This window comes from Penaeus vannamei, chromosome 24 (assembly GCF_042767895.1).
Source record: "Penaeus vannamei isolate JL-2024 chromosome 24, ASM4276789v1, whole genome shotgun sequence".
Lineage (NCBI taxonomy): Eukaryota > Metazoa > Arthropoda > Malacostraca > Decapoda > Penaeidae > Penaeus > Penaeus vannamei.
Genome location: NC_091572.1, coordinates 5,036,902 through 5,059,401, shown reverse-complemented (window position 1 = coordinate 5,059,401; position 22,500 = coordinate 5,036,902). Strand labels below are relative to the sequence as shown.

General features: G+C 36.6%; 2 protein-coding genes across 9 annotated transcripts in view; both read right to left on the bottom strand.

Moving 5' to 3' along the window:
- Positions 1-13,441, bottom strand: part of LOC113821271 (transcriptional repressor CTCF) — a 14,423-nt gene extending 982 nt beyond the window's left edge. The window contains exons 1-16 of one of the 8 annotated variants that reach the window (XM_070138258.1): positions 13,315-13,441; positions 10,684-10,781; positions 10,096-10,277; positions 9,523-9,634; positions 9,220-9,365; positions 8,947-9,056; positions 8,476-8,645; positions 8,062-8,348; positions 5,313-5,464; positions 3,878-4,031; positions 3,602-3,728; positions 3,152-3,264; positions 2,940-3,038; positions 2,256-2,388; positions 1,300-1,439; positions 1-1,081 (exon numbers count right to left, since the gene is read on the bottom strand). The exon at positions 1-1,081 is cut by the window's left edge and continues 982 nt beyond it. In XM_070138258.1, coding sequence (XP_069994359.1) covers positions 1,040-1,081; positions 1,300-1,439; positions 2,256-2,388; positions 2,940-3,038; positions 3,152-3,264; positions 3,602-3,728; positions 3,878-4,031; positions 5,313-5,464; positions 8,062-8,348; positions 8,476-8,645; positions 8,947-9,056; positions 9,220-9,365; positions 9,523-9,634; positions 10,096-10,277; positions 10,684-10,780 — 2,064 coding nt within the window. In that variant the 5' untranslated portion in view covers position 10,781; positions 13,315-13,441 and the 3' untranslated portion in view covers positions 1-1,039. The other 7 variants (XM_027373764.2, XM_070138255.1, XM_070138259.1 and 4 more) reach the window with 7 other exon arrangements.
- Positions 13,442-14,446: 1,005 nt separating this feature from the next.
- LOC113821270 (uncharacterized) overlaps positions 14,447-22,500 on the bottom strand; it is an 8,926-nt gene continuing 872 nt past the window's right edge. Inside the window, exons 2-9 of the mRNA XM_027373760.2 lie at positions 21,082-21,261; positions 20,780-20,910; positions 20,536-20,635; positions 20,201-20,377; positions 19,497-19,653; positions 19,060-19,261; positions 18,652-18,814; positions 14,447-18,230 (exon numbers count right to left, since the gene is read on the bottom strand). Coding sequence (XP_027229561.2) covers positions 15,939-18,230; positions 18,652-18,814; positions 19,060-19,261; positions 19,497-19,653; positions 20,201-20,377; positions 20,536-20,635; positions 20,780-20,910; positions 21,082-21,261 — 3,402 coding nt within the window. The 3' untranslated portion in view covers positions 14,447-15,938. The remainder of the gene's footprint in view (positions 18,231-18,651; positions 18,815-19,059; positions 19,262-19,496; positions 19,654-20,200; positions 20,378-20,535; positions 20,636-20,779; positions 20,911-21,081; positions 21,262-22,500) is intronic.

Below are 22,500 nucleotides of genomic sequence, written 5' to 3'. Positions count from 1 at the left end.
TGAAGGGCTTGGTATATAGCACTACTCTTACAATTGTGAATTTAAGTGTTTGGCTATACTTTCTTATTTCCGTTTTTTTTTTTTTTCTTTTCTTTTTCTTTTGTAGCAGATATATTCATCTTTATTGGCAGGAGAATGTCCCATGATAGATCATTATTGCACACTAGGGATCATGTACAGGAGCCTGATGTTCTCTTTGGTTTCAACTCTGAGAAAAGACAAAGGTTCTTCTGTCCGGTCTTTTGTTCCTTGAATCACTTCTCATAAATGCACTCTGATCCTTTCTCTCAATTCATTACATATCATTTTAAAGACATTCATAGCAGCCAATAGAGGAAAGACACTTGTTTAGATATTTATTATATAATACTTCATAAATTATATAACTTCAGTAGCTTACAAGTATACTTTTACATCTCATAGACTGAGAAATGGATATTAAAATAAAGGAAAACACCAATTCATTTTTATGAAAAAAATATAAAGAAAATATATATATATAAATTAATGAGACTAGAAAATTATACATGCATTCACAGTCTTTTTCCTTTTATCAAACCTGACGCTTGAGATGTGAGTCTGTTTACTCTGTGTGAGACATCGGCAACGGAATGAAAACGATGACATGAGATCAAGTCCCACTAGTGCCTTGTGGTCTGGTAAGTGGCTCGGTAAACAATGTTTGTAAACAACACAAAATGGTCTGTTGTAAAGGTGCTGGTATTTCTGGTGAATCCGGACCCAGCTTTGGGTAGTTGGAGAGACGAGCTACCCTGGGAAGATCACTAGATATGCAGCTCCAGGATAGCTACTAAATTTCCATGCTAAAGGCAGTAATCATGTCTAGAGCTGAAGCAGACAAGTGTTCTGCTTGTGTCATGTCAACAGATAACACTTAAGTATATTTACCAAAAAAAAAAAATTAATAATCACAGCACAAATGTTCTAAACTTAGAAACTCACATTTCAGAAAAAAAATTTGATCATCTCTATACAAAAAATCAAAATATTATTGATTTCTAATGATTTGTAGTTCACTTCATTCATCAAATTCCAAATGAATTTGTCCTTCATCTTCATCCTGTAAAGATACAGAAATACAGAGGTAAATTCAATCTATGTTTTCATGAATGTTGTATATGCTATATTTAGTATGTAACCACTTCTCACACACATCTCTTCGCAATCAAGATTATTTGACAGTGTTAAAAATACTTAAGTAGAAAATCATTTAATAATCTTACAAAAAACATTTTAAAGTAGCTTTTGTCAGTTCATCATTACATATTCAGAACTTACATCAAAGCCAAAGCAAGTCTCCATCTCCTTCTGAGCTTCCTTTTTGGCTTCTGCACTGATTTCAGTTTTCAGTTCAGATTTCTTCTGCTGGAGTTCAAGAAGGGAAGGATCTGAAACTAAACAGGTCCCATCAATAGGGCCTGCATAACAATATTTAGTCTTTGGTAACCTAGATTTGGTAATATATAATATACTATATATAATATTCCATATATATTCATTGCAATAATTGTAAAAACACAGAATGTTTAAAAATAAAAGAAAACAACCACACAAAAACATTTTCAAGCCATTAAGACTCGATACATAATCCAATGCCAACGGGTATAAAAGTTTGGCAAGGTTGACGTAATAATGGGATTGTTAGCACGCATCGGCAGTTTCCCGTTTGCACCTGGCTAGTTCGGTAGTTTGCGAGCGACATTTGGCACCTAATAGCTCTAATTTTTCTATATTTAATAAAAGTATTAGAATTTTGTAGGTTTACTTTCATTATTGGTGCTACTGCCTAAAATCTTTACAAAATAAATAAAGCCGCTACTATCAGAGAAAAGCAAACCATCCGACGAGCCAATAGTGCGGGAATGGGCATGATACAATGCCATTTTTCAGTCGACAAAGGCCATGGCATATATATACATGCCACCCGTCGGCTTGTGGTTAAGTGAATAAAACAAAATTTACAAAATTATGCCGCCAAAAACTGAATCCTTTTACTGCTACTATTAGTAGTATTTCTTTTATACTTCCTAAGTACTATATAAAAGAAAAATACTCCTTTCTTGGCAAGATGGTAGCTATAAGGCAACTAAAAGCACCATATTGTATAGAGAATCTGATTACAGATGCCCACACTTCATCTTTGCAAAGATAGCACTTTATGAATCCATTCCAGATCCAACAATAGCAGTAAAAGAATAGTGATAAAAACTACACAAAATATCCAGCACACTCACCTATAGTGTCTCCAGTAATTGTCTCAGGAACCATTAAAGGCGAAGAGCCTAAAACACTAGCAACTCCTGCTCCATCGAGGGAACTGTCTGTCACTGGGATTCCATCTGACATCATCACATGCCCTTCTCCATCCTGAAATACAAGGTTGATCTCATTCTATCTTTTTATGCTAAAATGCACACGTAATTTCAGAACTACCAAGTGTGTTTACTTACAGATTAAGGCCCTATCACACAAGTACTTTATATTTAATTTTTTGTATTTCCATACAAACTTTGTGTACAAATGATCTAACTATTAGACTTGCAGACAACCACTATTCCCATGAAACAAACAGAAGGCCTATACAAACAGGGATTACAAGAACATACTTGCACATATTACATAATTTTAAATGAGTATGATTATGTAAAGGAGATAACTATACTGTGAAAAAATATTATCTGATAATAGATTAGACAGACAAATTTCTTTCGTCTTATTTATCTATGAAAACACTCTTAACGGTACAAATCCCCTGTACCACAAGTTCAAGAGAGAAAAACTCATAGGTGTGACAGGGCTTTTAGGCTTTTACTAAGAAAACATGATGGGCTGAAATGAAAAAAAAGGAAGACAAAAAACAGCCAAATTTCACTGATTTAAACAAATGGCCTATAGATACACAAAGAGGTAATATCTACCTGTAGCTGAATGACTTCTAGAACCACATACTGGTTTCCATCCTGTCCTTCTACAGCCATAATTTCATCCTCGTCAACTTCTCCTGTGTAAACCTCCACCTGGAAATAAGAACAATGAATAAAGATACGATTTTTAAAAAGTTTAACAATAATATAAATATATATATAAAAATTGATTCAATGCAATGTTTTCTTTTAGATTCTTTTCTCACCTGCTGTCCATTAATGAGCTGCAATCTTTTTTGTCTTCCTATTTTGAGGGCTTGAGCTTTCTCTTGCGCAGAGGCATCTGGATCGTGAATTGCCATGTGCCGAATCAAGTTACCTTTAAGGAGGAAAGGGGAGGTTAAAAAATGTGAGACAGGACACAAAAATGCAATTTTACTTAATCATAACCAAAAGACAGCCACACATATCTTGGTCAAAAGACTGCAAAGATAAATACAGTATGGTGCAATCTTATACTTTTGTTACATTATTTTCAGTCCATATATAATATCTCTTCTTAATGCCAAATGCCCCTAAATTTAGGAGAGTAATGTAATATCCGTAATCTGAAAAATATGTACATAAACATTTTATTACTAATTCTAAAAGAAAATCTGAGTGACTGCAAAACTACAAAAAATACCCATGCTTTCTGAAAAGGAGAGTAAACTAACCTTTGTGTCTAAATGCCTTCCCACACTCGGGGCATTCTTGAGTTTTTTCTCTGGGCATGGGGGGGATATACGCTGGGTTGTGGTAGAGGTTCTGATGCCGCTTTAACAGCTGCTTCTGTCGGAAAGCCTGGGAAAGGAATATCCATAAATGAATAGGTGCAAGTTGACCAATCACACAGTAACAACATCCACCAAACTTAATGTTAGTGTTAAGAGCCAGAAGACACAAAAAATTATCATAATCATACATGAACAACCAATTTCCTTTCATCTTACCTGGTCACACTGATCGCACTGATAAGGTTTCTGCTCGGTGTGAACCAGCATGTGAGATTCCAAGTGTTTTGCCGAGGTCGAGGCATATGGGCACAGGTCACATTTGAAGCATTTCTCTCCCTCATGGGATTTGTTATGTTGCTTGAAAGTATATCTGCAAGCAAACATATAAAAAGGGAATACATCAGCACGTTGATTATGGATATTACTAGTTATGTGTCAAATGTGCATATAATTCTCAACTGCCAGACCTGTCTAGAGGAGGGAAGGAGGAGGGAGGAGGGAGGAGGGAAGGAGGAGGGAGGAGGGAGGAGGGAGGAGGAGGGAGGGAAGAGGGAAGGAGGAGAGAGGAGAGAGGAGGGAGGAGGAGGAGGGAAGAGGATAGAGGAGGGAGGATAGAAGAGGAGGTAGGAGGAGGTAGGAGGAGGTAGGAGGTAGGAGGTAGGAGGAGGAGGAGGAGGAGGAGGAAGGAGGAGGAGGAGGACGAGGATGAGGAGGGAGAAGGAAGGAGGAGGAGGGAGGAGGGAGGAGGAAGGAGGAGGAGGAAGAAGAAAAGGAAGAGGAATAAGAGGGGGAAGAGGAAGAAAAGGAGGAAGAGGAGAAAGAGGAAGAGGAATAAGAGGGGGAAGAGGAAGAAAAGAAGGAGGAAGAGGAGAAAGAAGAGATAGAAGAGGAGGAAAAGGAAGAAAAGGATGCAGAAGAGGAAGAAAAGGATGAGGAAGAGGAATAAAATGATGAGGAAGAGGAAAAAAAGGAGGAAGAAGAAGAGGAAGAGGAAGAAGAAGAAGAAGAAGAAGAGGAAGAAGAAGAAGAAGAAGAGGAAGAAGAAGAGGAAGAAGAAGAGGAAGAAGAAGAGGAAGAAGAAGAGGAAAAAGAAGAAGAGGAAGAAGAGGAGGAAGAAGAAGAAGAAGAAGAAGAAGAAGAAGAAGAAGAAGAAGAAGAAGAAGAAGAAGAAGAAGAAGAAGAAGAAGAAGAAGAAGAAGAAGAAGAAGAAGAAGAGGAAGAGGAAGAAGAAGAAGAAGAAGAAGAAGAGGAAGAGGAAGAAGAAGAGGAAGAGGAAGAAGAAGAGGAAGAAGAAGAAGAAGAAGAAGAAGAAGAAGAAGAAGAAGAAGAGGAAGAAGAAGAAGAAGAAGAGGAAGAAGAGGAAGAAGAAGAAGAAGAGTAAAATGAAAATGAGGAAGAAGAAGAAGAGGAAGAAGAGGAAGAAGAGGAAGAAGAAGAAGAAGAAGAAGCAGAAGAAGAAAAGGAAGAGGAAGAGGAAGAAGAAGAAGAAGAAGAGGAAGAGGAAAAAGAAGAAGAAGAAGAAGAAGAAGAAGAAGAAGAAGAAGAAGAAGAAGAAGAAGAAGAAGAAGAAGAAGAAAAGGAGAAGGATGAGGAGGATGAAAAAATTGAGGAGGAGGAGGAATCAGTAGAAGATACCAAAAGCACCACCTACCTGTCAGGAAAAGCTTTCCCACATTTCTTGCACTTTAATGGTTTGTCGGAGGTGTGCAGCTTTTGAACATGAATCCGGAGATCTGTCTTGCGCCCACACGTCGTTGGACATAGCTCACACGCATATACCGGCTTGTTCCCTGATGCAACATCCAAACACAGAATTCCTCTTTCATTGTCAATTATCTAAACATTGTCAAAAGGCAAAATATTGCCTCATAATACTCTGATATTGTCAAGCTCAATGAAACACAAACTCATGCAGACTTTCAAATGTCTAACTACTGGTTGAAAAGAAAAAAATGATAGATGAACACCAGATATACATTATGAACTATGCCAAAAGTTGCTTAATCATAAAGTTGCCAACTATGAGCAGTATACACTCCTACAGTATATTTCAGAGACTTTTTTTTTGTGGTAACACTTTACAGTGATACCATATGGAGAGCATTAATTAGCAGGGGTGGGTCCAGAGAATTTTCTGGTGGGGGGCACAGGGGGTAACAACAAAAAATCTGGGGGAGCTGCCACAATATATATACAGGAGGCCATTACGATGAGTCAATAACCATTGGGGGGGCACAAGGGGTGGCCAATCAGATTGCAGGGGGGGCAGGTGCCCCCCATGCCACCATGGTAGCCCCGCCTCTGTTAATTAGCTCAATATCAGCATCAATCAAGTGTAGGTGGCAGGAACACTGTGATTGCATCAGTCACCTGGGAGTGAACTGTACCTCCCACAGTACACCAAGAAGACAGGTATGCACCCTGTCTGGTTAATGGTATGGAAATGTTCTACATGATATGGTGCGGGAGATTTTATAAAACTGTCAGCCAATCAGATGACAAACAGATGGTTTGTGATGTGTTACTTGTTGTCTATGAGAAAACAAAGGCTACTTTCGTCACATAAGATAGTGTGCCTTGCCAAACAGCAAAATTAGTAAAAAATTAGCTCAATGATTCTGATGTGCCTCATTTTAAGGTCTGGCCTGGTAATAGCACAGACCTTTACCATATAGAAAAATAGCATAGCATCACACATGTTGTATTCATGAGAGGCAGCTATTAAATACAAATATATCTCCTAAAACTTTTCACAGCCTATCTAACAAAGATGAAATCAAAGCACTGTAAATGTATAAAAACTAAGTCAGGAATCAGGGGTAGTATTCACATAAGGTACATGACTATCCTTAAGGCCCTATCACACATTGCGTTTCCACATGAACTTTCCGTTTGTAAATCTATCACACTACCATGGCAGCAAACATGGTGCCTACAGAAACCAATATGGCATCCAAGTGAGGTCCAAGGAATAACACGAGCATTTTCATACATATCACCTTATTTTAAAGAAATGTAATTATATTGTTTATAGAAATAATCTATAATATCAACTTTTGTTTACATAACATTTTCTATTCAATTTATCAATAAAAACTATTCTAACTGTATAGATCCTTAGCAGCACAAGATCAAGACAGAAATTATTCAAATAGAAACAGTCACAACTGTCTTAGCCTGAGAGGCATTCTGTTTGCATACAATACTTAGGTAAAACCTCAAATTCAGACAGAAACCATAAAATTGATAGAAAAAATGCTAGTGTGGCAGGGCCTCTAGTGGGTTCATCTACAACTCGTGGGCTTTAGCATTATTCCCATCGATAAACGAATGTGGAATGCAATGTGCATAAGCCATAACTGGAAGAGCACCGGCTCCAGGAAGGACACCATTTCCATGCTGCGCACCATATTCCTGGCCAATGTGACCAGAGGCACAGGTTGTATTACGGAAAATTGAAAATTACGAAAAAATAAGATAATAAGACACAGATAACCAAACGTTCCATAGCCATTTTAAGTAGGCTGTGCAAGGAAAATAAGCTATTTCCTTCTGGATAAAGCAAATTAAAAGACAAATATGGACATTAAAAAATAGCAAAAATGCTAGAAAAGTTTGTACAAAATAACTTTGCAAATGAGAGACACAGATTCTTGTCACTGCTCAATAGTGTTCATATGCGCCCGGCCTATGCACCACACACCCGGGATGTTAGCTACTTGCAAAACCCAATGGCCATATTTTCGGCACCGTGATTTCTGTGACACAATTGGATCCAACGGGTTAAGTTAACTGTTTCCTAAATTGTCCTGTTTTTTAATGTGTGTGCTACATTACAGTAAAACATTTAAAATGCATTATATCATCATCAAGATATAAGTAGAATTAACTGCAGTATTCACAAATCATATCATTACAATCATGATAACAGGGTTAGTAACACTGTAATTGTTTGCTCTAATTAGAAACCTTCATTTTGCAATATGGCAACAATGCAAACCATATATCTAATTGCTAAGAACAGTCATAGACCTTTCAAGAATACCATCCCATGTTCATAACTTTTGATCTGGAAATACTACGGCATTTTCATTGCAAATTCTTTTGTAAACACATATTCTTCACTACTCATGCTAAAACATTGTTGACTAACAATAGATCACCATATCATACTAAACCTAAATAGAATATCATTTCATTTAGAATTCAACATTATCAACTATCTTACATACCAGCTGATAGCTAGTTACAATAGTACTGCTCATAATAAATATACCTACAAAATCATTCATCCATAAACAATGGAAATTTAAACTTTTTCACTGCAATATATCAAATGCAAGTTTTTTCAGACCATTGTTCTAAATAACCAAAGCAAAATCAAGTCTTATCTACCTACCTGTGTGTATCAATTTATGCGCCTTCAATGAATTGGACTGCGTAAACCTCGCATGGCAGATTTCACACTCGTAGGGCTTCTCTCCAGTGTGAATGCGCAAGTGGCGCTTGAGTTTGAAAGTGTCAGGACTAGCGTATGTGCAGTGTGGACATTGATATGGCCGTTCCCCTGTGTGGCATCTCATGTGCCGTTTTAGTTTGCTCAACTCTACACTTGCATAATCGCAGTCCGGGCATTTGTGAGGTTTCTCATGGGTATGAATGTATCGCACATGCCGCACAAGCTCACCTGGCAATCAAAATTAAATTAATGAATTTCAGTAAAGTGACACTCTTAAGGCGTAAAATCCTCAACATTTCAAATAAAAAATATTCTCAATCTTCCACACTACTTCATAAGAAAACAATATAACTACCTGAGGTGGTGAACGTGCTTTCACAAAATTTGCAACGGTGGGGTTTAATGCCTGTGTGTGTATTTACATGGTTCTGTAGAGAGGCTAAGGTTTTAAATCCTCTTTCACAAACAGAACACTTGTGTGGCCTCTCTTCGCTGTGTGATTTCATGTGTCGTGATAGGAGATATCTGGAATAATAGATATGCAGGTCATTCCAACTTCACTGAATTACATACACATGCAATAAATGTTATCAAAGTATGTCATGAATACAAACCATAAAGATTAAAGAAATAATATAGACCAGACTTTTAAACAAAATAAAATGTTATCCCCTTCAGATATATTTCAAAAATGACACTAAGCAGGATCTATTAGGAACATGTAAATATAAGCCACCTGCAAGATGGTTCTCAAGCAATGCAAAAATCATTTATGAACTGAAAAACACCAAATCTCACATATTCCACCAATACTTTTCTGTCTAACCTCTTTGGGCTGGTATAATTACAATAGTTGCACATATGGGCCTGAGTAACAGTTTGAGACTTTTTGTGTATTATCCGCATCATCTTTTTATCGTCCTCCTCACCGGATTCCTGTAAATTACCAACTATTAGCATTCACATACAAGATTAATCTCAATTATAATTCTTTTTCAAATGAATAATGTAATGTAATCAATAATCATCAACACATATAATGTTTCATGTAAAGTTATCTTGGCTACTGGTCCATCTAACACAATAACATAACACTTACATAACTAAGACCTTCATCAGCTTCATTGAAATCATATACAGTGTCGTCTTTGTCATTTTCTCCAGATTGTTCCACAATGAGAACATAACTGACTTCTCCAGGATTTGTGCTGGATGGGACAATTGTAACAATCTGATTGTTGTCACCTGTAAAATAACAAAAAAAATCATGATAGTTTGAACAGTAAGTTTCGAAAGGCAAATAATATCACACACTACCTTAATATTTCTAATCAAGAATAGTTATTACCTAAAATTATTTAACAAAGACCAAAAGAAAGCATCGTACATCACGAGATTTTACCTGTATTAAGTACAACCTGGTTGCTCGTTTCACTCTGATCCATCCCGGATATTACCTGTAGGGTACCATCCTCCCCAAGGGCCACCTGACTCTGGGATAAGCTGTCGCCATCCTGAAAGTTTTGTGGAATTAAATACTAAATCTATCTATTTGAAAATAAATTCAACTCACTATTCGGGGCCTATTTCAAACTTGGCTGGTACTTCACACTTGCCATACCACACCAATAAAGTGATATTTCTTTTTGTATCGCTTATATGAATCCAAAACATGATTTTGATACTTTTACATATTCATTTTATTTGCTAGACTGAACCTGTGGTAACCTCATTGTGTAAATTATTTAGACGCTAAATGTCACCCCAACTAAATAAAAATATCTTTATGAAGTATACTGCATCACGACTACTTTCCCATTCATTTAGTGTAAATCCAAATTGCTAGGGATATCTCAACTAATATACACTTTTGAAAGAGAGCAAGAAAATATTTTTATCAACTCTCAGTTCCAATAATGGCCAAACTTAATATTTACTTTGTCACAGGAAAATCAGATGCAAATAACTCTCATACCTCATGCAGCGAGTCTTCCTCTGTATGAAGCATAACGGAGCCATCTGCCCCTCCGGCCCCAACGTCTCCTTCTGAACCATCTGCGCCCTCAGAGGACACCACCACCATCTGTTGCTGGCTGCCGTCAACATTCTGATAGAAGTACTGGCCTGATTCATCAACGAAAACCTGAGCTACATCACCTGCAGAGATTTGGAAAAAGATAAATCATTAACAAATGAAAAAACAAAAGATAATTTTTCCAATAAAATTATGATAGTTAATAATTATCAACAACAAAATCCTGTTCTTTATATGAAAGCAAATGTTTTCGTTGTTGGATCCGCAATATATTCTCTTTGACTGAAGAGTACTCTATTATATTTCACAGGTACCTAATTGTATCAAGGTTGTATAAATAATATTTTAATAAAGAAATAAATACGTTATTCTTATTAAGACAACAACAACAAAATCCTGTTTTTTGAATGACAGCAAATCTAACTTTTCAGTCCTCCCTAACCGTGGCATACCAAGTACAAATTTTGTTTTTGTTTGTTCTTCCTTTATCAACCGCATTCTCTAAAACAAAAACTTCCGTAAACCTACCTGAGGTTGCCTGGTCACCGGTTTGTATTTCTTTATTGAAGGTGTCCAGGTAGTTGTGAATATCACTTATTGTCTCTCCCGCCTGGCTCCCCTCCATCCTGAAAGATACATTCAGTGTTAAACTATACAGTAAATAGAAATGAAGGGAATTATCCTCACATGAATATAAATGCTGAAAAAATCAATTCTGCACCTTAATAAACTTTTTTAAGGAATTTATGCCCTTGCTAAATAACAGCAGCAACATATCCTTAAAACTATTAACTGAGACAACCAACCAGCAAATAAATGGATAACACTCTAAATATTCCCTGAATCCCAATAGTTACAGTTCACTACACATATGCATTTAACAATATAACTGCACTGAATACAAGATCTATTTATTTTCAATCATATTTCCTAACCAAAATAAAGAAGCTTTAACCTGGAACTAAGAGACAAGAGGCAACAAACATCTTAATTATATCTCTTTTATTATGTGAATTTAAAAAATTATCTTTTCTCTTTAAAGGATACAGATCTATTTCATCTTCTATTTCACATAAACAAATTTCACATGTTATCTAAACTTTTAACAATCAACACCCTTAACTTTATCAGTATAGTTTCAGCACAAGGGCAAAGTCCCCCAACAGGGAAATACAGTAACTGAGTGGGGGACTGGGGGCAAAAATCACGTGTCAGGAAGGATATAGGTTATTACAGCAATTCTGGATTCCCAAGAGTACCCCCGAGGCTGTTAGTGGGTGTAAGAGGGACTTAGTCTAGGGGGGAGGAGGGGAGGCAATCACCTCGTGAGGAATTAGAAGTGCGCAATAGCAGTATTTTTACTTGTTTCCTAAACAATTCATTTGCAATAAACAACAAGATTCATGCATATGGCATAAAAAATTGGAAAAAAAACAATAATCATAAGGTTGGATAGATGCAAGAAAAAAAAAAAAAAAATCCTCTCTCCTTTTCTTTAGTCTAAATATATGTGCAAAATCAAGAAGCTTAAACCTAGCAATAAATCACTTGATAATAAATGGCAAACAAGTCCCATTCAACCACATTTTAATTAGTTAGTACACAACAAAGTCGTATCTTTACTGCTGGGTGTGTGAGGAAAGCGAGACAGATACTCCCTAAATACTTTAAAGCTAGCTACACCATTCTTACACAACAGCAGCACGTTCCCAACCAATCAACAAGGCCTCCGCACCTTCAGCACAACAGCAAAAGACAACAAACTACCATTGCGTAAACCATGACAAGACAGAGCACAGACTGTTTCTCAATAAATTAAAAATTACCAGGAAGATCTACAGGTCCTATCTTGTCAGAATATACAAGACAGCAACCAGTCAAAAAGAACTTAAAAACTCGTGGTCTCATTAAAAAAATACTTTATCCAACATTAAAATATTCTTATCTGCACCTCTGATCTGGAGTACACCTTTGTAGTACAACGATAACAAGACAATATTCTTCTTACACTCTAAACATCTCTAATGAATGCAAACTAACTCCAAAATGAAAGAAAACCCATTTCCTCAATCATCAATTAGATTTTGATTAACATTATCATCTCCCAATGCAACAAAGCCTCACTCACCTAGAATCATCATTTAACCAGAACAAATAAACACCTATATAGGCTTATAATACCATAACAGGTAGCCCAAATTGAATATATAATTACTTTTATCATTAGAGGATATCTTTGTCTTGAATCTTGCAAATGCATTAACTTGTGACAACTGCCTATTCTCATTGTTTATAAAGAGCATAATTTATCCCTACATATTTATATATAAACATAACTCAAAACCGTTAATTTATCAAGAAAACATTATATAACGCGTTGCTAAGAGGAATTATTTTATTAAGTTGAAGGGGGGGAAAAATATTACGCCATTTTCCACCGAAATACGTAATGAAAAGGGGACGTTTGCCTCCCAAAAAGTCCGAAAGACAAAAGAAACGCCGATAATTAAGACCTCATCTTCATCAAATCAACGTTAGATGGAAAGAAATACAACTACGCCTTTAGATTTTTAAAAAGAGACAAAGAGACAGAGAGAGAGAGAGACCCCAGGACAAAACACAAAAGACTTGAATGAAAGAGGAAGAAAAAAAACATACTACGGAGAGGGTGTCTTTAAAAACTCCGGGTCTCCATTTATTAGAGTCCAAAGCAGAGCAAATGACAAAAGAATTCCCCGTCAGCTGATCCTTCCCTCCACGGGAATTCGGGAAAAGCGACATAGACTAAGCTACGACAACGCAATCTGACGGAATTTGAGGCTACGAGAGCTACAACGACGCAATCTGACGGACAAATTTACACTTAGAGCTTTTAAGAGTGAAAAGTAGGGGGCATCACGAGCGAGGGTTCTTGGATCCTCCTGGCTCTCCTCTTTTCCTCCCTTTTCGCGGCTTTAAGCTCCTTCTCCTTCCTCTTTTGGGGCGCGGTGGGGTGGATTGGACGTAGCACTGTGCGGACAGCGTGGATTTGCGGGTGATAAAGGGTTGCAAATGGGATTAATTAAGGTTGGAAATGTTACCTTCGTCACTTCTCGTTCGGCCGTTAGAGAGCGCACGGGAGTTGGTCAAAACAAAATGGCGGACGTCAGGGATCCTTACCTTCGAGCGGAACGATTTTGCGCCTTTTTGTTGATGACACGCGCTTCCTCTCTATTTCTTAAAAGTGGGAATGCGAGGTGTAATTGGATGGGTGTGAAACAGAGACGGTTGGAGTGAATATGGATGCTCAATATTTTTTTCAATTTGGTCGATTTTGGTCCGCAAAAAGATCGGCAAAGAATGATATATACGAATTTTCATATTCTAAAGTCAGTGATTATGTAGATTAATATTTCTTGATTAGTACGGGAAAATTTCTTGCATTTGTGAACGCAAAAAAGGTTTGATAAACAACATGACAATCTTTATAGTAGTGGCGGCAAATTCAAATTTTCGTTTTAAAAACAATCACATCGGTGCGTTAATACTTATTATATGATTGACAGATATAAATACATGTCGAAAACACATGCTTATATGCACTGCAGTATTGTACCAGCTACAGACGTATAAAGGAATAATATATAGAAAATTCTACAAAATACAAAAAAAAAAAAAAAAAAAAAAAACGATGACTGCAACAAACCATCGTCCTCATCAAATTATCATCATAAGGTGTTTATTAATTGTCGGCATGATTGTCATTGAATTTTCTATTCTAATGATCTTGGTCATTATTATTTTCGTACTTATTACCATAATCATCATTGCCATTATCATTACTTTTAGTAATAGAAATAACTGCCCTTATTAGTTTTATTATACGTGTTTGTTATTCCATTATTACCATTCATTTATTCTCTTCTTTTGCTTTTACTGAGTATGATTATATTATGATTACCATAATCAGTATTTAGTATTATGGTCATTGTTCATTTTCCACTTTGGAGATTACTCTTTTTATTATTATTACCATGATTAACATGATTATCATTATTTTTTATCATTACTATTACCATTTTCATATTTCCACTTTGGCTCCTATAATCATATTAGTATTATTACACCTATTCAGATTGGAGAATCTAACTTTTATGAGTAGGAATGGTGAAAACAGAATCTGGCAATCAGAAGCAGCAGTAATAATTGTCATAATAATTATTGTTATTGTTCTAATTTTTCTCCCAAATAGAAATTTTTTCATTATCATTGTGTTTTCCTCTGTGGATATCAGCATTAAAATAAAAAAAAATAAGGCACATTATTTTATTAAAACTTAACACAAATTAAATACCATACACACCATGTGCGTGGCAAGGAACAATGCACAGAAGCTAATGGTTTTGAGTACAGGGTATATTAGAATACAAGGTCAAGGACATGGGAAGACCAGTTATACAAAATAACACTTGCATTATAAAATAAGTTAACCAACATGTTTAGACGTTTAGATACATGTAATTTCATTTTTTACGGCAGAGCGTAAATGTGCTTGATTTTTCCAGTATGTTACATTTTTGCATGATGGGACTGCTTTTGTTTTCAGACTAGATATTAAAGCAAGAGGTCATTTCTTGCGGAAAATGTTATAAATTTACTCCATTTCTAAAAACAGGAATGCCATGACTGCGTAGGACCTCCGAAATGTTTTGAGGAATAAACGAGTAATATTTTTGCACTCTCGTCTTTTAATTTATCTGATTAACTTATCGCCTAAATTAAATCCTCATAATATGCACATGTATATAACATCTGGCAAAATGTTTATTATAAGCGGTTGCAAAAGTTATACATTGTTCTCAATGCCTTTATTTTTTACTTATCATTCACACAATATCAATGTTTAGGATATCAATCTTTATTCCATGTGTCTTATTTATTACCAGTGCTCTGTTAAAAAAGGTCTTAAATGCAGCTGCAAGAGACAGCTTATAGTTGAAATAAATATGTCCATGATGTGATCACTTTTAAATGCATAAACATCAGTTAGAATGGTACTCATCCAATTTACTGAGCAGTAATAAGCAAATAAAAGATAAGTCTATCATAACAATGAAATGTGTACAAATTATATAAAAACAAACAAAATCAATCTCTTTAAAAATTTATTGAGCGTCTGTGGCAAAGTCAAAATACAAAGCTAACAGACTTTTGAGTCCTGATCCACTTAATCTAAAAAAAAAAATTTTTTTTTTAGTATGGCACAGATTTTATAAAACAAGACTTTTAACAAATCCCTTTGTTGAAAGATAAAAGAAAAACAAGTTGGACTGAACCAAAGCATATGATATAAATCTCTTATAAAATATTACACAGCAAAATGACCTAAAACATGGGGTAATCAGTAGATTTGTAGTATGAGAGTATGATCTTGTGTGAAAATATGGAATGATGCAATACCTAAAAATCAATTGGCAACCATCATAAAAACAGTACTGTTTATTTCTGGTGTACCAGCTTTGTTTATTTCAGGTGTATTATAATGTAATTAAATCTAAAAGTGATGAAAATACAGATGTATTAAAAGATAATTCAAAGGAATGTTCCACAGGGAAAAGGATGTCAAAGATATTTAGAAACTAAGCTACAATCTATTAATTTTCTCTTAAAACAATTCAATTTGCAAAGCAATGGCATTTCAGGTAAAGCAAAAGTAAGACTTGTATGAAAACCAAACTGAAATAACATGACTAACATCATGAGAGCTTTTTATATTTATCTAATATCATGAGAGCTTTTTATATTTATCTATATTGAACACGTATGGGTGATGGTTTAACACTTGCTCTTGGAGGCAGTTTAGGTGGCTGGGCGGAGGGAGTCTCAACTTGGGTTATAAATGGTGTCCCTGGGGACTTTGTACTTTGGCTACGCAGAAAATTCCTTGGTATGATGGGTGTCTTGAAGCCTTCCTCATCATTGTGGAATTTCCGCTGTGGGGTTGTTGCTTCACCCCTGTGGGGTTTTGTTGTTTCCCTAGAATGCTCCTGCTGAATATTTATCCATGTACTTTCCTTCAGTGGAGACACTACAGCAACTTTCGCAAGATTGTGTGGAGATTTATCAAAATGGAATGATTTTTGCCTTGCCTTCAGCAGCTCTCGTGGGGTCATGGTAGATCTATAAGGCATACTCTTTGTGTGTTTGAGTTTTGTTCCTCTGCACTCCGAGTTTGCACCACGCTGTGGAGGCAGTCTCTGTGGAGTGTTACGTACTCTTGACTGTCTCCTCTGAGCAGGAGTTGCAGTTTCCAAATTGCTGAACAATCGCACATTAGCTGTCACCTTTTTCTGTTTCATGAGTGCTGCTAGTGATGGCCTTCCTGCATTCTCACTTACAACACCCTCTTGTTCATCCTCTATATCCTCAATGTGATCAATGAAATCTGCAGCAGCTACCCAACTTTCATCTCTGCCGGAATCTGGAACCACAACAGCTGGGAGAGCATAAACAGCTGACTTGTTTTGGCTACCCATTTGTTCTTTATTATTCATGAGTTCTTCATCTACATCCATACACTCACTGGAATGACTGCTCATGGTGATTCCGCTATCACCCTTGTTATCAATGCTGACTGAATTTTCAGCAGAATGAATCAAAAGCAATGAATTTGCGGAAGCCGACAAAATACTAGACCGCCTACGTGTCATTGGTCCAGGGAACTGCTCCAGAAAACTTCCCATTAGACTATCATCAGTGTTTAATGCAGGTAAGCTACTACTCAGAGACAAATTATTTTTTGTATTTTCTAGCCCAGACATCTCAGAACTTTCAAACATCTTCTCTCGTTCATTTGACCTGTTGTATAAGCTCTGATTTGTAATCTGTAAACGCTGAATCTGCTCCTGTTCACCATTTCTCCTGTTGACAACAACTGTGCGGCTTGAATTTGGAGTTTCATCAACTGGCATTACTGAATCTGAGCTAATGTTCAAAGCCCTCACCACAAATGGAAGACCTGATTTCACCGAGTTTGGCCTCCCCCTTTTTAATGCTGTACTGATAGGTGTCTGCATGAGAGCCCCTTTCATCCTTGGTGTCTGAACTTGTTTATTAGCTGGGGTATCCTCTACATTAATAAGGCTCTTTGCTGCATTCTGCACAAGTTCTCTTGAGCGTCTCCTAATGGTACCAATCTTTCTCTCACTAGGGGATCGAATGACCCTATGCTCACTGCTCCTGCGATTTCTGATTTTGAGCTCCTTCCCTAATCTCTTTGATAAATTGTCTGAAGGGCTAATTTCCAGGTCCTTTGTTTCAACCTTCATTCGCTCATAGGCACTCTGAATCATTTCTGAGTAGCTCATATTCTGTGCTGATAATGAAGAACTGTCTGGGAAGTAGGTCTCTTTTAACTGCTGTACATTGTTCTTGTCAACTTCCTCTTCCATATTTTTTACTACAGACTTAATGTCATCATACTGCTGTTCCAAAGTTTCTACTGTATCAACAACAGCTGCTGTTGGCTTCACTTTATCCCGCAATATACACTCAGCCCCATCTGGCACCCCACGTGGTCCCAAAGTAGAAACATCTTCACCATCAGGTTCGTTCTCCTTTTTCCTCCAGTTCCCACTGCTTCGACGCCTCATCCAGGTTGGGTCTTCAGAAATGCTTCCTCTCATTTCACTGCTCCTTAGAGGTATATCACAGCTTCTTCTCTTCACAACTGGTCTTTTCACCGGTGCCATTGCATTGGTAATATCCAAACTTGTCTTTGAGATCAAACCTCTGTTCCCAATTTTCACCGGTGCCAATGCATTGGCAATATCCAAACTTGTCTTTGAGATCACAGCTCTGTTCCCAATGTGCTCTGTGCGACCAAGACTTTTCCTGCTCACACCCTGGTGGTTTGTGTGAAGGTTAGTGCCCGGGGATTTGGGGAGTGCGCTGGCCTTCGCTGAATTAGATCTCTTGAGACTCGACTTGGAGTAGCCCATGATGGAGGGTTGTGTGCTTGGTTGGGGGAATACATCCCACGTGCTTGGAATTTCTTTAATGGTGAATGGTTGGCCCATTTTGGACCTTGACTTCGCCTATAAAATAGAGAGGCAAAGCATTTAATAGGAGATGCATTAAAAACAAAAATTATTAATGACTATTGCCATATTATAGGGCATGCTGATAACTTTTATAGCATACATGTTATGGTTTTAAAAAATAATTCAAGTTTAGTATTACACTCCTACTAGGTCTCAAAGTAGGTGTTCTGATAATGTCCATCTTTAAAGCAATATCAGTAAAAAAAATAATAATAATAAAAAAAAAAATTAAAAAAAAAAAAATAAAAAAAAATAATAATAATAAAATAAAAAATAATAAAAATAATATTTGCAATTTTCTATAATATTATAGGATTTAGTCAGTTCTAGCCCATTAATTTTATTTCAAATCCATATGCTTTGAAAGTCATATAAAAATGCAAGTGTGTCATATATAATCCATATATATACTCACAGATGAGGCAAAGGGGTTTACAGTAAGAGGAATAGAAGAGACAGAACTAGTTGCAGCATCCACAGTAGTAGTAGCAGAAGCCCCTACATTGCCCCCATGACCCTCAACTTTGGCCCTCTTGTGGGATGGCGGACTGGGCCCCTGGAGGTGGTCAGCTGGGTCCCTGGAACATAACATGCCACTCAACACACTGCGTTACTAAGTCAACATGCACACTGCAACTGGACCGACACCAATGGCAAGAGAGGAGGTTCATAGCAAACTTGTACTTATATAAAAATAAATAAATAAATTAATAAAAATAAAATGCATAAACAGACACACAGCCCAACCAATAACCCAAAAAGAGGACATGCATTACAAGCTTTATTGGCCACACACATACAAGCTGACCACAAGCATACTGACCTGCAGGCTTCTAGACCCAGATCAAATGCATCGGAGGACTTGCGCTTCCTTGGCGAACCCCCAGATCCTGGCATTGGGGACAGAGCAATACCTGGGTGGAGGTGGAGAGAGTCTAGGCATTCAGCACTCCCTGACATGCGGATGGGAGAGCCACCACCACCCGAGGAATGGCCCACCACGCGTCGCAGACCCGTCATCAATCCTGACAACGGGACAAAGGTATTTTTTTTAACCGATTTTTTCCTTAAATATTGCTAATCGTGGAAAAATGTTGTATATTATACCTTGTATTGTGAAAACTAGACATTTTCAAAATTCTCTCATTGCCCTATAAAGGTATGAAAACTGGAACGACTTGTCACTGAATTTGGTTATAACTGGCACTAACTTCAAAGATTGCTCTAAATTCTTATGAGTATTCTTTTTATTTAACATACTGTGTATTGAGGCACTGCGACGCTTTTTCCTGGTAGCAGGATGGGGTTCACTTGGTGTAAGCAAGTTTTCTGTTGATCTGCTCTGTTCCCGGTGCTCCAAAGCGAGTGCTACATTGTTTGGCAGACGACACAACCTTGGGGCATTCTCTATTAATAACTGCAAATATATTAAACAAAAGTGGGTTAATGAAAACATACAGGAAGCCTTGTCCTCAATATTCTTTTCCAAATAAAATATAATATTATTTGGATATATATCCTCTGTGCTAAAACATTTTTGAAAATCAAGCAGCACTTTCCCAATTAATAACCAAGAATATTCATCATACCATAATTGTTCTGCAATAATTGCAAGAGCAAGATATACTCCAGCCATGTTGTATTATCAAATCAAAAGTTATGACCATTATCAGTGCAACAAACAACTGTAGTCTTTAAAATCTATTTTCAGTTTATGAATAATCTGGAAACAATGCTGAACAGTATGGTTTATTTACATGACAGTTTACATCTTACCAAAAATACAATATGAAACCTAAAGATAAAAAAAAAGCCTTAACAGCAAACTAAAAAATAAATAAATAAATAAGTAAGTGATATAATTTCAAATCTCCTTGAACTGTATCTCAACATCATAACTATTAAACTTCAACCTTATCATTTCTACTGAGCTACATATAAAAACAACCCAACCACTATTTCACCTGCAAAATCTCAATATTAGTTGCAAGCATGGCATCTTCTGAATGCAAGGGCCCTGCTGCACCTTTCCTATTGTTCACTGTGATGGATGTTGGCAGGAGGTTGGGTGCTAACACTATTGCCAAATTATGCGCATCCATCAGGTTGCTTCCACTTGCGGCAACAACATCTGAAAGAAACTGAGCAAAAAATACCACATCATGAATGAAAAAGCATATCAATATAATCCTTAAAATCAAGATTCATATATTCAAACTATATTTTTGTCATATTCCAAGATATCAATTGATAGGCACTTATAGCAGGGCCATATACAATTTTCTTTTCTTTTACTCACATCCATAAGATAGACAAGTGTGTGTCTGTTAGCCAGGGGTAATAACATTGTGCAAAGCGTCACTGCTTCTGTCCTTGCCTCTTTTCCCAGTTGCATACATCTGTCAAAAAAAGGAAATTTGGTTTCTTAAAATAAGCTACAAAGAATCACAATTGATAACTTAAATAAGCCACGGTACTTACAAAAAACAAAAAAAGGTAGCCATCAAAAATACCACAAACAACAAGAATATTACATAACCTACTTTATGGTCTTGTTATGAACTTCTGAGGACAAGAGTGGATTTGGCAGTGACCTCAGAAACTGCTTCAAGAGACATGCTCCATCTATGACATGAACGCTATTGGGAAGACTGCTTCCACTGTCAATCAATTTCTGTGGAAGGAATAACATTGTTGGGATTGAAAATTTTATCAAAATTTTAGACAGCTTCATATTATATATCATATAACATATCATATTACAGGGTGCAAGAACTTACAATAAAAGATTACTAACAAATATTAATACCATACTATCAAAACAATAACAGCTACTTATTCCCACCTTAATATCACTTTGTCTCTGTGATGAACCAGCCTTGCGAAAAATGCCTTCAACTGTGATATTTCTGCGGATGAGATTGCAAACGTCCACAAGGAACTCTGCGACGGTAACTTGAGTTCCATCACTCATGTACACGCATACTGAGGGAACATGCCCTAGCTCTCTCCCAAACACTAGTCCCTGAAAAAGATTGAAATGCCAAAATCTGATAAGTAAAAGGAGAGAAAATGATAATGGTTTTCACAAACAAAATTAGTTTCTGTTTCAGTGACATTATTTCTACTTCTTCTGTAATGTGGAACTGTGATTATCTGTTCCTTAAGACTTCCTTATTTCAATGACATTAAAAATTCATGTCATATAGCTACAAGACTTTTTCCTATGACTTTTTCCTGAGACAAGTGTAGCCTCATGGTTTTTATGTGCCTTATATGTAACTGAAGTTAATAAATCATAAGTTAAAAAGGTAATTCATTACAATACAGACAAACTCATTATAGAGACTGCCCCGAACCCCATGTTACAAACTTTATCTAACAATCTAAATTGTGCAACAGGGCTGGTCCTTTGGGTACTGCCCAAGGAGACGTTTGAAGGGGGAGGGCTCCCTGGCAAATATTGCCTTCATCTAGATATGCACGGCAAGATAGAGCTGAGACTCAGGAGTGCCCGTGGACATGGACTGTGAGCAGCACTTTCCTTGATCATCTTCCTTTATTTGTGGTGTTAACGTTCATGTCTGCAGGTTATATCTTGTACTGACTACAACAAATTTTTGTACTTTAAGACTATTTTCAATTTTTCCTAGCTTAGTGTATCCTTGCCATCAAGATTAACCAATAAATATAAATGTACAACTCCTATACTTCATATCACTTTCTGACCAACAGCTAATCCATTATTTATCTATAATGTCCTATCTATATCCACGGCCATAATAACACATCAGATATCTCATTACAGTTTCAGTTTCACACAGCCAGTTGTGCCATACATATGTAATACCTTGGTATGCATTTACATAATGACTCTTATTAGAAATGGGGAAAATCTATTGATACTGTTTTACATAGGAAAAAAATACAATTGCTGATATGTGAAATAATCTGCGCAGGCAAAGAATAATGGCAGAAATCAAGAAAATAGGTCCTGGTAAATGTCTTGCCGTAGGTACACAGCAATTGGGTGAGGGTCCCGGAGTGGAGCTCCTACTAGGAAAGTATGAGCAAGGGGTACCCGGGACTGTCCCAAAGCTTACTGGCTAAAAAGATAAGGACTTCATATACAAATACCAACACTTTCACTTGTTTTCTGTACTGTTCATTTGCAACGGAAAACAACAAATTCACACATAATACACCAGGAATATTTGAAACAAAAAATTACAATTGCAAGGTTGAATGGCAGTGAAACAAAAAA